At 41.3% G+C, this 17,204-nt stretch overlaps 1 protein-coding gene across 1 annotated transcript in view; it reads left to right on the forward strand.

Moving 5' to 3' along the window:
* Positions 1 to 15,844, forward strand: part of LOC139017342 (cyclin-Y-like protein 1) — a 36,507-nt gene extending 20,663 nt beyond the window's left edge. The window contains exons 4-9 of the mRNA XM_070425670.1: positions 1,769 to 1,804; positions 4,369 to 4,420; positions 6,854 to 6,973; positions 11,239 to 11,405; positions 14,423 to 14,588; positions 15,734 to 15,844. Coding sequence (XP_070281771.1) covers positions 1,769 to 1,804; positions 4,369 to 4,420; positions 6,854 to 6,973; positions 11,239 to 11,405; positions 14,423 to 14,588; positions 15,734 to 15,844 — 652 coding nt within the window. The remainder of the gene's footprint in view (positions 1 to 1,768; positions 1,805 to 4,368; positions 4,421 to 6,853; positions 6,974 to 11,238; positions 11,406 to 14,422; positions 14,589 to 15,733) is intronic.
* The last annotated feature ends 1,360 nt before the right edge of the window (positions 15,845 to 17,204 follow it).

Raw genomic sequence — 17,204 nt, forward strand, 5'->3', positions numbered from 1 at the left:
AGCAAAACTGGAGCCCGTCTCTCTCTAAAGTCCTGAGCTTTGGCACACAACTCACAATCACTGAGTCTTTTTCTTCAGTCTGGCCACTAAATCCGGGAGTAAAAACCAGTCCTTTCTGGCTGCATTTCATATTTTCTTTTGAATTAGATGATTCTGGTGTTACAATATATAATTCAAGAGTTGTTTTGAAGATTAGCCTTACTTAGACAAGTGGGTGTTACGCCTTTTCCCTCCAAATTCGTCTAATTTTTGGAAGTACAGTAAATTTTCATTTGCTCTTATCAAGTTTTGAAAATGATCATTCAGTACATTTACTATTGGTAAATTAAAGGTTTAGTTGGAATATTAATAGAGCTCATTAGCTTTTAGGAATGGTTTTGAAAAAATGTTTATTCTGGGGTAATAGTGCATTGTTCTCAATGGGATGGGTGAGCCTTATTAGAATCACTTACGCAATTTTTGTCTAAATGTGTCTCTAAAAACATGCATTCCATTTCTCCTTCCCTAACACACTCTGTCACTCTCACAAGACTTCTGATAAGCTGAGGAGGGATGGAAGGCATTTTTATGTGGAGAAAAGCATTTGGGATGATTTTGATTTTAACTCTACTTCATGTGTTCTCAAACTTTGCTGCACTTTGTCATCACCCGAGAAGCTTCCAAAGTTAACCAATGCCCGTTAAATCAGAGCATCTCAAGGTGGAAGAAGGCAGTTTGTAAAACTCCTCTGATGATCCCAATGCACAGCCAAGCTTGGGAACCACACTGCCTGGGTAGAGGGTAGAAGAAGGAGAACTGCTTCTCACTCTTGGTGGGACCTTGAGCAAGTCAGTTTTAAGCCTTGGTTACTTTCTCTGTAAAATGGGTTGTTGAGTTAAATATCATCACAAGTTCATTGGTTCCTTTCAGCTTATATGCTTCAAATTCTATGATTTTAAAATCATTTTGAAGATGAAACTGTTTGAAGCACTACAGAAGTGCCCATCTTTGATGCTAACAATGCTACAGGCCTTTGTACAACTGCTAATATTCTATAACCTAGTTATAAAATTCAGATTTGCTTTTCCTCAATTATTTGGAGCTTCATTTCTGACATTTGGGGCAAAGAGAAAAAGCATATAACTTGATCTATAGCACTCCTTTGTTTCATGTTACACAGCATCTGGGAATAACATAGGGATATAGGAACTTACGCAGTATGTGAGGACTTACATCTGCTCATTAAAATTGTATTTAAACTAATTTGGAAATAAATGTTTTTAATACTACACGGTGTATAATTTTACTTTATTGCATTCTTATATTTGCCATTAAATTTTCTTAACAATTATGTAAAAGTGACCTTAAATGATTCTCTTCGGTATAGAGCATTTTATTTAACTTTAGGGGAAGAAGGAAAATAGGTGGGCAGGTGGAAAAACTACTGTGGCTTAAATTTAAGCATGTGTGCAAGTAGATCTAACTTGTACAGGATGAAAGGTTCTCTGAGTAGAAAGGCAAAAGATAGGGCAAGAGTGTAATAACTTATATGTTATAATGATCACCCAAAACATGTCTTCTAACAGCATATTCCTTAGCATTTTGGTTTTCCTAATTTTAGTAACTGACAAAGAACTACCACAAGGCAGAAAGTGCTTGGGCGATACTTTCTGAATGAGGATCTCATGGCCACTGGGCAGCTGGGATGGTCTTCCCCCACCACAACCCTTTTAAAACCTGTCTTCAGACCTGACATAAAGTCAATTGTTACTTTTACTTTTCTCCACAGCCTGGCACTAGCAATATATTACCACATAAAGAAGAGGTGAGTTTTAAAACCAGTCTTGTTATTCTAGCTAATAAACTTACAAGATATAAAGTTAGTGTTAGATTTTAACTATGGATATTATTGGAGTAAGCTATAGTGCTCTTATTACATTGTTGAAAGGAACCATTTGTTTTAGTCTTAGTACTCCTAATGCATAAGTTATTGAGGATCCTGAAGAAAATTTGTTTATGTGGGTTATATTGATATTTACTGTATTAGAAATTAAAATTGAGAATTTAAAAATGAATTCCTTGTATGTTGAAACATGGTTTTTATAGCACTGTTGAAATTTTGAGCAGGATACTGCTTTGTTGTGGCGGATTGCCTTGTGCGTTACAGGGTGTTTACAGCTTCCCTGGCCTCTCCACACTAGATGCCAGTAGCATAATCTTCCCAGGCCCCATTTTGACAACAAAAGCTGTATCCACCATGGCCGAATGTTTCCTGGGGGGCAGAAACACCCCTGATAGCAAGTCATAGTGGTAACAAAATTCTTTATAAAAGAGAATCATTTTCCACAATAAATTGGTCGAATGGAAATTGTGTCACTTATTTACATTTTGCAAATCTCTTTATGTCTGGTTCAACAGAAGACAGCTGATTCTCAATTACACCCTGTCTTCAATCCTTAGTGATTACCTCAGTCATTTCAATAATTTGTTTTGAATAAACAATATGCAGACCCAGCCTCATGTATCTTTATGGCTAGAAAAGTTTGTATTTTCAAAGCCTTCAGATAATTTTGGATATTCTTTGATACTATACCAGAAGTCTACAGAAGCTGTCTTCTGAAATTAGTTACAATGGAATTTTAAATCCTATCCTTGAACTTGTACTAAGGTCTCTGTTAAATTAGTACCCATGCATACATCTTCTATGCTAAATGAATCTCTTAAATTGTAAGTAATTTTCTAATAACATTGTGCATTGGTCATTTGGAAAGTATCAGCTCACATTTCTTTTTACAGTATCAAAACTCACTTTTGTTAGGTAGCATCACATAACCACCAGTCTTCCCAGAAAAAACTTTAGGTATTGAAAAACTCTTAGGTTACAAAAAGGATACAAGTTTTCCCCAATCTTGATTTTGAGCTTGATAGCTGGAACTGTGCTATTGGCAAGAAATGTATAAGTTATTTTCCTGGAAGTGACAGACTCACTTTTCAGTCTTGAGTGCACGACACTTGTATTATCAAATAAAAATATTATCCTCTGAGAACAGTAGGGCATTCATCTCACAACTAATTCCAAGTGCTTTTCCTTAACAACCACATTTCAGTATGCAGAAATGCTTAATGCATACTTCCCCTTGCAGCATTTCTCAACCTGTGGGTCACGAGCCCTTTGGCGGTCGAATGATCCTTTCACAAGGGTCACTTAAGACCATCCTGCATATCAGATATTTACAGTACAACTCATAACAGTAACAACGTTACAGTTATGAAGTAGCAACGAAAATAATTTTATGGTTGGGTCACAACATGAGGAACTGTATTTAAAGGGCCAGAAGGTTGAGAACCACTGTAGAGTATAAGAAGAAGATTCAACTTTTAATTACATTATTCATTGTCACTGCTTTATCAAAGATGTGCTTAAGTAAAGCATATTTCTTGTCAACAAGTGGCAGTGAAGAATAGAATAACTACTAGCACAGATTGGGACCCCTGCCTTGATTCTTGCTCAGAAACCAGTTTTACTGACTTTGGCTTTTATCCAGTCATTGCAAATGTCAGTGTAAATGCAGGCAGTGCATTAATATTTCTATACAAACAGTTTTGGCCTCATGGGTCTCCTGGAAATGGTCTAGTGGAACCACTGAAACTTGCAAAACACACTTGGAGAACCACTGTGTAAATGAGCAGAGTGTAGTAGTGTGGAATATTAAACCTGAAAACCCCCAGAAGACTGGTTTCCCTCACTCAGTTGGTTGGAGCATTGTCTTGTACACCAAAAGCTGGCAGGTTTGATTCCAAGTTAGGGCAGCACATACCTAGGTTGTAGGTTCAATACTGTAAGGCCACATAGCTAGTTTTCCAGTTCCATGTATAGGAGGCAGCCAATCCATTTTTCCCCCTCAAATCAATAGAGTGGTCACTTCTAAAATACAAAGGCAAATTTTAACCTCAGATTATTGTAAAGAATCAAGAAGAATATAATACAGGAAACTAGTAAGAGAAAAAACAGTGGAAAAAAAAAAAACAGTAACCTCATTCTCACATGAAGAATTGCCCACTACTACTGCGTTGTAAAATGTTCCTGTGTCTGCCAATGAGAGGTTAGAGGACTGGCCATCGATTTGGTTGCCTAGCGTTGCCTATTAGGGAGGGTCAATGCTTATAAATGCAGCTCTGGCAGGTCATTGTAGAAAAAATTTCAGAGAATTTGATGTGCTGAATAAAAAGAGGTCAGAAAATTCCTACGGGATCTAAGAGAAGAATTTGTAGAAGGACTTTCTTTGTTGAAGGTTAAGCTCCCTCCACCCCCCTCTACTCCCAGCAGATGTGTTGCTAACACAACAATTCCTGGATTAGTTTTTTTTCAATCACGTTCTTGTTTTCTAGAGATGCAAATAGATCCAAGGACATTTTTGATGAGAGACTCCATCCTGTCACAGTAAGTGCCAGTTGTATTGAGGTTGTCCTTTTCTCTCAGACAGTTGTGCTTATTCCATGCTGATTTGATTCAAAATTAATCACTAGTAAAAAATTACTTTCTCCAGCTTGGAGTTCACATTACCTTCCTTTAGGTTTTCTTCCCCATCACATGTTGTATCTAATTATTTTACAAAAGGAATCTCTATATATAAAAGCATAAGCGACTGTCTAACTGGTAGCTATGGCATGCACTGACCAACAGGGGGCTGACACTCAATGCAGATGCTACTGAGTTTCTGTGACTTGGCAGCTGTGGTTCTCAGGTGATGAACCTGGAACCTGAGAGGAGGGACCCGATTCTGGGGTGTGTAACCCAAGAACTGCCCTCTTGCAATCCCGGATGCTTTGGGGGATGTCGAGAGCGGTTTCAGCCTGATCCCTGCAGGCCAGACCAGGGGAGCCCACCTGTGCACAAATCTGTGCATCAGACCTCTAGTGTTATATAAGAAACTAGAGGCCCAGTGCACAACATTTGTGTACTGGGGTGAGGGGTGCCTCAGCCTGACCTGCACCCTTTCACAGTCCGGGAGCCCTCGAGGGATGTTGGAGAGCTGGTTTTGGCCTGATCCCCGTAGGCCAGGCCGCGGGACCCCACCTGTGCTCAAATCCATGCACCAGGCCTCTAGTTTATAATAATAAAAGTGTACTATGCAAACCGACCAAACAACCAAACAGCAGAACGACCTTCCAGATGAACTTTGGATGACCATGCTATGACACACACTGGTGCCAGGCCTGCCAAGGTGGGTGCAATGTGATTGGTCAGGGGGCCCGGCCATCGCCCCATGATCGCCCTACAGAGGGAAGCCAAGGCCCCAAAGAGGGAGACACATGCCTCTGGCTGGCGGGGCGATCGATCGGGGTGAGGTGGCACTCCGTGATCGCCCCAATGAGGGAGGCCCAGGCCATCCTCTGGGCGGTGACCATTTGTGGAGCCCCAGCTGGGTGGGCAGAGCCCCACGACTAATTGTCCTAAAGAGGAAGATCCAGGCTACCCCTACAGACAGCACTGTCGTGTGTGGGCAGGGCCACCCTCTGCAGAGTGATTGATCTGGGGGCCCCTACAATCAATCAACCCACAGAGGGAGGCCCAGCCCACTGGCTAGCAATGTGGTGGTGGGTGTGCAGGGCCAGCCAGTGATCACCCCGCAGAGGGAAATCCCAGGCCAGCCAATGATCACACCCCACGCCTGTTGCCCGCAGAGGGAGATGCCAAGTGATGGGGTAGGGGTTGGCAGTGCCACACCAATGGCAAGCAGTGGCAGGATGGGGGCATGGCCAGCTGCCAGTAGCCAGGAGAAGGAAAGCCCCAATAGGGCCTCATCACCAGTCAAGCCTAGGGACCCTACGTGAGGGGTCCCAGATTGTGAGAGGGCACAGGCTGAGGGCCACCCACCCATGCACAGATTTTGTGCACTGAGCCTCTCATGTTATATAAGAAACTAGAGGCCCGGTGCGTGACATTCATGTACTGGGGGTGGAGGATCCCTCAGCCCAGTCTGTGCATTTTGCAGTCTAGGAGCCCTTAGGGGATGTCTGACTGATGGCTTACATCCTTAGCACTGCCACGGAGGCGGGAGTGGCTCCTTCCACAGCCACTGTGCTCGCCAGCCATCGGCCTGCCTTCTGGCTGAGCAGCACTCCGCCTGTGGGAGCACACTGACCACCAGGGGTCAGCTCCTGTGTTGAGGCTCTGCCCCTTGGTGGTCAGTGGGCATCACAGCGACCAATTTTCCGCCATTCGGTCGATTTGCTTATTACCCTTTAATTATATAGGATAGGTCAGTAAGAACTGAGTTTCAGCTTTGTATAATTAGTGAGCTACAGTGGACAACATGCCTGAAAAACAAAAATGTATATTTTTAAAAGAAAATTTTCAATAACATCAAGCAATATGAATATTTGTACATAAACCTAATAGATATGTCAGGATCTCTAGAAGACAATTAAACAGCTATTTAAATATTGAATTAATTAGAATGACAAAAATTTTCAAATGTCTTCAGATATGCTCTATAACAATATGTGGCTGGTGAGCACTGTATGCACAGCACAGCCTTAGAGCCTGATGGTTACATTCTCAAAGTTGATTGCAGAGAAGTATGACATGATAACCAACAAGTCTTTGGAGCCTAAAAATAGTTCACATTTAGACAGAATATTGTAGGGGAAGGTGGAAAGGAATATATAAATATTCTGAGGTTGTGCCTGTATTTATCTTTATTGAGTGTCAATATTCAGTCGCTGTTTTTTAAGGTCCCATTATTTATATTTAAAAGGCTAAAATACATGTCAGCCAATCAAAATTATTTTAAGCGGCACATGGGCACAAGTGGAACATGGTTGTTACAAAAGTACTTAATATTTTTCTTCAATGGATGCTTTCTTTCAGGAAGAAAAGGTTCCTGAGGAATTCTTTCATCATAATCCTGATCCCGAATCAATTTACAGATTTATTCGACCTTTCTTCATTGCCTTTAAGGCAACAGGAGGATATGCCATAACAACATTGGTAAGATAGTTCTTCCTTCAGAACTTTATTAAGGGAAACCTATCAAAGGATGTAAAGTTCACACACTTGAGCTTAATAATCATCATGATTTAAAATGTCCTTGCTTTTTTCACCACAAAGCGATTGTTTTCAAAGGCAGCAGGAGGGAGAGGTTTCCAATTTCTCCCTCCAGACCTCAGGAGACATAGGCACATGCAGTGCACACAGGCATACATACAAGGTGTGCTGATGGGGCAGGATGGGGGCAATAACAGAACCTTCTGGGCCCCAGGCAGTGTCAGGTTCAGTGTAGGTCTAAGCTGAGTCGCAGGCTGCATTCCCCAGGCAGTTGTAATGTGTGTCCTGACTGAGAACTAGAGCCCAATGTTCTCTGTTCCTTGGATGATGGGTGTTCATCTGTCCTTGCTGTCCTCTTGTGCCTGCCTGTGATGTTTCCATGATTCTAGTGCCAGTAGGACCTGAAAGGGCTTTGCTGGTTGTCTGCTCAGCTACAGCTGTGTAAGGGGCTCTGTGTCATTCATCCAGGATTTCTGTGGAAAGAGTGTGTCATTTGGAATGAGTGGTCCATTCTAGTGAGAAGGAATGGGGATTGTATCACTCCTCCCTCGAACAATCCTAAAGGGGAAAGTCTCCTGCTTGGTCTGAGGGAAGAGTACTTAGTGCAGTGCCTCCTCCGTCACAGTTCAGTCAGAATTTTGGAGAGGCAGCCTGTGCTTCCGAATAGAGAGCCCTCAGTGGGCACTGGATTAGACACAGGCTTTTCCACGTATCTGCCAGCCCTCTGGAGTGCTGAGCACAGCTGATCAAAGGCGGGAGTGGTGCTCCCACTTGAAGAGCTAGGGAACTCAGCAAGGAGAGCATCTGGGGTAGAAGAGGGTGAGTGCTTTTCAAACACATTAAGATGATGCACCTGTGAGACAGAGGGGCATCTCTAGAGATCATCCTACTATATAAAAACCCTGAGTTCGTCATAATCGGAGGTTCAGCCAACCGAAAGTCAGTCCTGCAGTCAGCACTTGGTTGCCGTGGTGACCCAGCACTGACTGCTGTGGCTGCAGGCACTATGACCCAGCACTGACTGCTGAGGGGACTGCAAACCAGGCCCAGAGAGAGGCCTGAAGAGAGAAGCAGGGTCTGATCCATAGCCTGTGTGGCAGCTGTTGATCAACACTTGCCTCTCTCTTTCTCTCCAAGCCGGGCCAGCAGCAGCATCTCTATTTCTCTCCAGGTCTCCACCGGGGCTGCTCATCAGTGCCGCACTTCTGAGCAGGTTCTGTTGATAGACCCAGAGACACTGACTGGCATAGAAACTGACCAGTCAGAACCAAATCTGGGTGAAGTGTGAGGAGGCAATGGCTGCCTAGGAAGCAGAGCTTTTGATGCTGATTGGCATAGAAAGAGACTAGTCAGAACCAAATTGGCCAGCAGAGGAGGGCAGTTAGGGGTGATCAGGCAGTCAGGCAGAGGCAGTTAGGGGCAATCAGGCAGGTAGGAATGTGAGCAGTTAGGAGCCAGCAGTTCCAGATTGTGAGGGAGATGTCCGACTGCCAGTTTAGGCCCATGGGATTGGGCCTAATCTGGCAGTTGGACATCCCCGAAGGGCTTCCCAATTGGAGAGAGTGTAGGCTAGGCTGAGGGAACACCCCCCTCCATGCACGCTTTTGATGCACCAGGCCACGCGTTTGAATATGTGGAATTCGAGCATGAATCTGAGCTACTGGCAGGGAATTAGTATTAGCTATTCCAATACCGAGAAAATGTGTGAATAAAAAGTGCATGGAAGCAGGAAGAGTAACAACAGCAGGTATTTAGTGGATATTTATGGAATGAGCAACTTCTTGTCAGCATTGAGCACTTTGACCTCACTCTCTTTCTGGAACCTCGCTTATCTTCCTTCTATTTTATTGTTTCTCCCTGTTTTCGATATCATCCTAAGCTATGCCTGATGATTTCTCCTTCAGAGCTGAGTCCTTACAGATCTAAGTGCAGAGGATAGAGGAGAGCCATGGTTGAATAAAGTGTTTGCTTTTATGGAGCTTCTGTCCTAGTGAGGAAGAGATAAATATTTCTTTAACTGAGTGTTGTTAAAAGGTGAATATCTCAGGTAGTAGTAAATATCACGAAGGTACAGCAGGGTGACGTGATATCATGCTGAGAGGGGCTTGCTACTTGAGAGAGGTGATCAGGAAGAGCCTCTGTAAGAGATGACATCTGACCCTGGCCTGACTGAACTGAGGAAGATGAGGAGCTCTTGCGTTATGTGCAGAGGGAATAAGTGCCAGCCTCTGAGATGGGAACTTATACTTGGTATTTGAGTAAGAGTGAGGTATGGCCAGTGTGGTCAGAGTGTGGAATGAGGGAGGAGAGAATGTAGGTCATGTGGACCTAGAAGGGCAAGTGCTACCTGATTGGGCCTTGCAGCTTGCAGGCCATGGGAGAAAGTGACATTTTTATTTGTTTGGTGGAAACACTTTGGCAGAGTTGAGCAGGGTGGGGAAGTGCTCTTGATTACAAAAGCTATCCAGGCTGCTTTGGGGAGAATGATGGTAGCTGGGAGTCTGAGTGGAGGCCGAGAAGTCAGGGGCAATAACAGTGACATGGGTGAGAAGTGACAAATAGACTAGGAAGCAGCCTCACTATCAGTGACAGGCAGCAATAACAAGAGTTGCTAACAGTTTGGAACAGGTCAACTCAATTGGACGTCTTTGGCCAAGCACCTAGGCAAATGGCAGTGCCCCACATGACATTAGGGAATGCGTAGGGAGTGGGGAGCTGGGGTGAAGAGCTCTGGTTTGTATGTGCACATGCACCGATGACCTTAGCAGTAGTAGTTTCAGTCGAGTGACAGTGCCAGGGGCAGACTACAGTGGGTGAAGGAGAGAGTGGGAGATGAGAAGCAGCTTCAGGGCATTCACTGTGAGCAAACAGAGAGGAGGCAGTCTAGGGATTGTGGGGAGTGGGATGGGTACCACATAAATATATTCATATTAGGAAGAATCTCTGGCAAAGGAAAGTGTTCAAGAAGAGGTAATTGTGGGAGGTGTTCTTCAGAAGTGGGATGGGATTGACTTCACTGCTGGAAGAGTGAAGAGAAACTCAGTGAGAAGAGAAACTCAATTCCACTGACACAGGAGGGCAAGTGGTATAAATGAATGAGTAATGGCACATTCTAAATCTGTAGAAGTGATGAAGGAAAGTTGAGTGATTTCCAATGTTGTGTATGTCTCTAATTATTCCCAGAAAGTTGACAGTTGAACCTTGCAAGGAGGTTCATTCTTAGGATATCTGGGAGCATTTAGCTTTGGAAGACTGGTGCAAACTTTCACTAATAGCACATAATGTTCAGTAACCTTTTGCTTTCTAAAATACAGTTGGGTTTTAACACCTTTGGCTAATGTGAGCTGTCAATCTGATAACCTCAGACAGTAAACATATTCTCCTTCAAAGAACCCTTTGACGAAACAGCAAATCACAGCTTGCCTCTATAATCTTTGCTTAGCTGTTAACTTCACCCAGTTCTTTGTAGAATAGACATGTAATACATGTGAAGAAATCATGAGATCTCACCAGCTATCTGGCAGGTTTAGAGGAGAACCAGGGAGATAGAGACTGGCAGCTCTGCTACCAACTGAAACCAACAGAACTGACCAAGCCTCAGGTTGTGTAAGACAGAGATGGATTTCACAGAATCGTGATGGAGATGTGAGGCTTAGGGGATATGAAATGTCTATCCTTGGTGTGCATGTGTGTTTCTTACAAAGGCACTAAGTCCAGGAATACCTGACAGTTGTAGAGACCTGCCTCAGACACACCTGTTTGCACTGCCTGTCCTGCTGCACCACACAGCAGCCACTGGGGGGACTCTCTTTAAAAAAATTTTTAATCCTCACCAGAGGATATTTTATCCATTGATTTTCAGAGAAAGTAGAAAAGACAGGGGAGGAGAGGAGAAAGAGAGAGAGAATCATCAGTATGAGAGAGAGACATCTATTGATTGCCTCCCGCATGAGTCCTGACAAGAGCCAAGATTGGATGGAACCAGCGACTCTTTGGTGAGCACGCTGGAAATTCACATGGGAAAGTAGGCAGTAGAAGTGTCTGATTTGCAACTGTTTCTTGGCCTCTGGCTTTGGCTGGCCAAGCAGTCTCTCTAGAAGCTATGAATAAAAGGCATGTCAAAAACTGATGAAATCTATCATTCCTGAAAGTTCTTATCACAGCACTTAAACTGAACCAGAATCAAAAACCAGTGTTCTACTTTGCAGGTTTACATAGAAAGACTTTTATCTTATGCTGAAATCGACATTTGCCCATCTAACTGGAAACGCATTGTTTTGGGAGCGATTATTCTGACCTACAAGTATCTGCACGATGAGGCTATGTGGAATTTTCACTTCTTCTCATTGCTAAGGGGCATTACAATCAAGAACTTGTGAGTTGGCAAGATTTTGATGAAGTTTCAAACCATTTTCGAATACCTTATTTGCCCTCATAAAGTTTACAAAATAAGAAATATTTTGAAAGGTTCCATTGTGCAGAGGACTGAACTAGGCATAAAATTACATACATTTTTCTATCCATATTTGCTTTGACATTTCATACTCCTCATTAATTAGTATGTCTTCATGTGTTATTATTGTAATAATCTGTGTGATAATTTGGTATATTTCTCTGGTAGCAAAGTTTGTAGAAGCTCAGATTCAAAAACAACAGTAATGTAAATACCTTCAGGCCTTTCTTAACGCTTTCCACCAGTTCAGGTCTTTTATTCCCCCGTTTTCAAAATTTCATTTATTTTCAATAAGACTTTACATTCAATATCTATATATAAAGAGAAACCTAAGCGACCGGCTGCCCAGCCAGTAGTTATGATGTGCACTGGCGACCTGGGCAGATGCTTAACGCAGGAGTGAAACCATAGGAATGGGAACATGGAACAGACTGATGAATCTCAGAGAGAATGGGAGAATGGGAAGTGCGGGAAGAGATTAACCAAAGATCTTATATGCATACTAGAGGCCCAGTGCACAGATTCGTGCACAAGTGGGGTCCCTCGGCCTGGCCTGCAGGGATCAGGCCGAAACTGGCTCTCTGACATCCCCCGAGGGGTCCCGGGTTGTGTAAGAACATAAATCTGTGCACCGGGATTCTAGTTATTTCATATTAGTCTCAGGTGTACAGCATAATGGTTAGAAAATCATGTGCTTTGCGAAGTGTTTTCCCCAGTATTTTTAGTACTGACCTGACACCATGCGTAGTTATTGCAGTATTATTGACTCTCTTTCCCATGGTGTAATTTATATCCCCATAACTGCATTGTAATTGCCAGTCTGTACTTCTCAATTTCTTCACCTTCTTCACCCAGCGCCCCCAAACCTCTTCTCCTCTGGCAACCATCAAAATGTTCCCTTTACCTCTGAGTCTGCTTCTGTTTTGTTTGTTCATTTATATTGCTTTTTAGTGAAATCATATGTTATTTGTATTTCTCTGACTGACTTATTTCACTAACATTATACCCTCTAGGTCAAACTATTCTCTCACAAATGGCAGGAATTCATTCTTTTTTATGGATGAGTCATAATATTCCACTGCTTTTTTATCCACTCATCAGTTAATGGGCACATGAGTTGCTTCTACAGCTTAAGGATTATGAATAATACTGCAGTGAATATAGGGTGCATATATCCTCTCAATTAGTGCCCTGGTTTTCTTCAGATATATACCAGGGGTAGAATCACTGAGTCATAGGCAGTTCAATTTTTAATTTTTGAGGAACTTCCATACTATTTCCCACAGTGTCTGCACCAATATACCTTGCCACCAAAAGTGCACGAGGGTTCCCTTTTCTCCACATCCTTGTCAGCACTTGCTCTTTGTTGATGATAGCCATTCTGACAGGTGTGAGGATATCTCATTGTGGTTTTAATTTGCATATCACTGATGATCAGTGATGTTAAGCATCTTTTCCTATCTATCAGCCATCTGTATGCTCTCTTTGGATAAGTGTCTTTTCAGGTCCTCTGTCCATTTTTTAATTAGATTGTTCGTATTTTTGGTATTGAGCTGTATCTGTTTTTTATAAGGTGTTGCGTTATATATGTTTTTTATAAATTTTGAATATTAAACCCCCTATTAGATATATCAATGTCACATATGTTTTCCCATCAGTGGGTTGTCTTTTTATTTTGTTGCTGTTTTCTTTTGCTATACTAAAACTATTAGTTTGATATAGTCCCATTCCTTTATTTTTTCTTTTATTTTGCTTGCTCAGGGTAATCTATCAGCAAAGCACTAAGAGAAATATTCCAGATTTTAGTGCCTATGTTTTCTTCTAGGAGTTTTATTGTTTTGACACTTACATTTAGGTTAACAATCCATTTTGAGTCTATTCTTGTATATGGTGTAAGAAGTGGTCTAGCTTCAATGTTTGAATGTATCTGTTCAATTTACCCAACATCATTTATTGAATAGACTGTCTTCATACCATTGAATGAAGTCTCCTCTTTTGTCAAATAGTAATTAAACATATAGGTGTGGGGTTATTTCTGGGCTTTCAATTTTGTTTCATTGATCTATGTTTGTTTTCATGCTAGTACCATGCTGTTTTGATGACTATAACCCTGTAGTGGAGTTTGATATCAGGTAGTGTGATACCTCCAGCCTCTTTTGTTTTTCTCTCAACTGCTGTGACGAATTGTCCAGGGTCTTTTGTGGGTATGTATAAAACTCTGGATTAGTTGTTCTACTTCTGTAAAAGATGGCATTGGCATCTTGATAGGAATTTGGTTGAAAGAGATTATTTGAGGTGGTATGGACATTTTAAAGGTGTTAATGCTTCCTGTCCACGAGCATTGTACATGCTTCCATTGATTTGTCTCTTCCTCAGTTTGTTTTTTGGTGTCTGATAATTTTCCAAGAGTTTTCCCCTCAAAGATAAGAGTGGTGGTTCTGAATGGATCCATTTGTTGCTGTGGTGATGTGCCCAGTCCTTTTGTTGGCACATCTCTATTTTACTAATCCCCTTCCTGCTATCAGCCTGGTAAAATGTCTGCAAGTTCTTCAGGGCTAAGAAACAGCATACATCATTCCTTTCATCTGAGCACTAGAGTGGAGCCCTGAGAGTGAGCAAGAAGAATAAACCTACAGCTGCACTAATGGGACTCTGATAATTGAGCCCCTAGTCAACAGCTGTTGTGCACAAGAGACATAACCTCCTTCCCTTTGTCCCAAACTCAAAGTCCTTCCCCTTGTCCCAAACTCAAAGGGGACCACAAATTGTTGAGCCTTGTTTGCCTGGTTGAACATTAGTGTATTAGCCCAGCTGGGTAGCCTTTATTTAATTCAAAACTAAACTCAGAGCCAACCTACTATCTTAGAATGACAATATTGAAGAGAACCAAGTTGACTAAAATTGCCCTGTGGTGGTTTTGTGTTTTCCTTCTTCCCCAGAAATGAGTTGGAAAGGCAATACATATGTCTACTGCGGTTTCGTCTGTATGTTTCTACCAGTGTCTATGCCCAATACTATTTTGACCTTCGGTCCTTAGCAAGTGACCATGGATTGTTGCCTATTGCATTGAATCCTCTTCGAAAAGAAAGAGCACTGAACCTAGAGGTAAAGCTGTGGAATCACAAAGTGGGGTTTTCTGCCAGACTCAAAATCCAGTATCTGTGCATAAATCATATTATGTAGAGACTAGGAAAATGAAAAGCTGTTTTAAACTAACACATTGAATAAGACTTATTAACTCTCTCACATCATATTAGCAGTATTTTTATGGTGTATATAAGAATCCTACATTATAAAAATTACCTTTTCTGTGACCACGATTCTGAATAATTTAAATCCATTTTAAACTTTGATGGGTTTTTTTGAAACTGTATTCTATTTTATAACCATACATGAATAATTTCCTACAATTGTATCATTAATCATATCTACAACCATATTCTACTTATCACTCTTAACTCAGTTTGCAAATTCATGTCTTTTCTGTATAGATCACAGTTCAGTACCTTCAGTTTGTTAGACAGAAGTAACCTGAGAGAGTGATACTTAGATTGTAGAATATGTACTTCAAACACTGGGTGTAGAAAGTATATGGGTTTTTAATGGCAATTGTAAAGTATGTGCGACAAAATAATATTTATGGCTTATGAATTCTGGGGAGTATACAACAAAATTATAACTAAAATGGACAGTTTTTTTTGTACTTAATAGTCCTTTAGAGTGCGTCTGCCTTAATGTGCAAGTGAAATAGTACCTTGATGGTGCATCAGTCACTAGACCTTTCGAGCTTTCAGTAAAATACAGCACATGCCTGCCTCATTAAAGTTTGCTTAGAGTAAATGCTAGCTAATGAAGATTGGATAGAATGTAAATAGCTGAGTAAACAATAACATTTCCCAACTGTATATTTATTATATTTAAGGAACCAAGTGTACAGACAACAGATGATCCTGTTGTTAGGAAGACTGTCACACCTTTGACATCTTGAAAAAACTCAAACTAAAAAAAAATACTGAGTTCCCCTTTGCTCTGTCAATCTAATCAGAGTCCCTAAACTACTTAACTTCGTGGATGAACATAAAATAGGATCCCAAGGACCATGCAGTGTATACGCCAGCTCTCCGAAGAGGCAATGACTATAATCCATATAAAGAAGTGGGACTGTGTGGCTATCAGTGATGCTTTCTCTGTGAAAGCTGCAGCTCCTTTATTTTGAATGTACCTGTGTTCTATCTCATGTTTACCCGTAGGCCATTTCCAGATATTGTGAAAACAAAAACCTGTGCAGGGTGGCCACAAAAAAATCTGGCAGCTGTGCTAACCTTACTGATGTGCAGCGTGGCCATGCCATCTTATCTTAAGGAGGAATGAGGGCTGTGACATGGTGAGCGCCTCATCTGCAAGGACTGGAGAAGAATCACTGCTCCTGCTCCAATCCCAGATAAGTTCTTTTCTTTTAAGGGAGACGAGGGTGGTGGGGAGGGGTAGGTTGACATAATGAGTATCTCACCTACCAAAACAAGGACTGTTGAAGTATAATATTCCCTATTCTGGCAAGTTTAGTATTTCCTCTTAAAAATAAGTGAAAGGTTTTAACCTGATGAGGATCTTTTTTTAGCCTATGCTTCATTTATGATCCTTAGTATTTTTCATTTCCCTTTGATTATTTTTATTACTAGAGGATATTACATTTGTTTAATTTTGTTTTCATTTTTGGATACAAAGGAAATGTCTCTCTTAAACTTTTAACAATTTCTAGTTAACCTGCCACTTGACGTTTTCTTTTCAGCTTTGGTCCTCTCACTTAGTAAGTTTAAAGTACTTATTTCTGTATACTAGTATAGTTTCAAATGCTTTAATGTTTACTTTAATAAAGTGGAAAATGGATTATTTTACAGTAGAAAATTCCTTAAATATTTATATTGGTTCCTAGAGCAAAATGGCTACTTTTTTAATATATATATTATGTGCTGTTTCCTTTCCTCCGGAACCTTTTGGACATTGTTACCATATATGAATTACTTTAAAATAATTTTAATTATGAGTTTTCATTTTAGTTTTTCTGACTTTGAAGATTTCTCTTTCTTTTTAATTGATGTCAGAGGGAAAGGAAGGGAGAAGGAAAGGGAAAGGGAGAGAAACATGGATATGTGAGAAATATCTACCAGTTGCCTCCCATCCAGTGTCTGAGACTGGGGATCAAACCTGGCACCTGGGTATTTGCCCTGACTGGTCACTGAATCCTGGACCCTTTGGTGCCTGGGAAGACACTCCAATCCACTGAGCCATCTAGCCTGGGTGAAGATTTCTCTTTCAAAGAAATTAAATAACAACTATTCTCATTATAAAAATCATATATTTTGTGCTCTTTAGCCTTTGAAAATTCTTGTGTAACTGGCCTTAAAACTGCCCCAATGAACTAGTGAAGTGTAGATTTCTGGTGGTACAGATGCTGGATACAAAGGGTGGCTGTTCTGTATTACTTTCCAGGACCGCCTTGCTAGCAGGTATTTCCAAGGGCTTAAATTGAGTAAGTGACTTACTCTACCTATAATGCATGCCATTAGCTATCATGTCTAGAAATTGGTTTTAAAGAAATTAGACAACCAGTATCTAGAAAATAAAATTTCATTGTTTGTGATCTACATCTTGCTTTCCCTGTAGGACTGTCTGTGTTGCACTATTGCCTTTTTGAGTTAAAATGTGTCCGTGATGTCAGCA

Source organism: Myotis yumanensis, unplaced genomic scaffold (assembly GCF_028538775.1).
Source record: "Myotis yumanensis isolate MYYU_CA2020_CCGP unplaced genomic scaffold, mMyoYum1.0.hap1 SCAF_1, whole genome shotgun sequence".
Taxonomy (NCBI): domain Eukaryota; kingdom Metazoa; phylum Chordata; class Mammalia; order Chiroptera; family Vespertilionidae; genus Myotis; species Myotis yumanensis.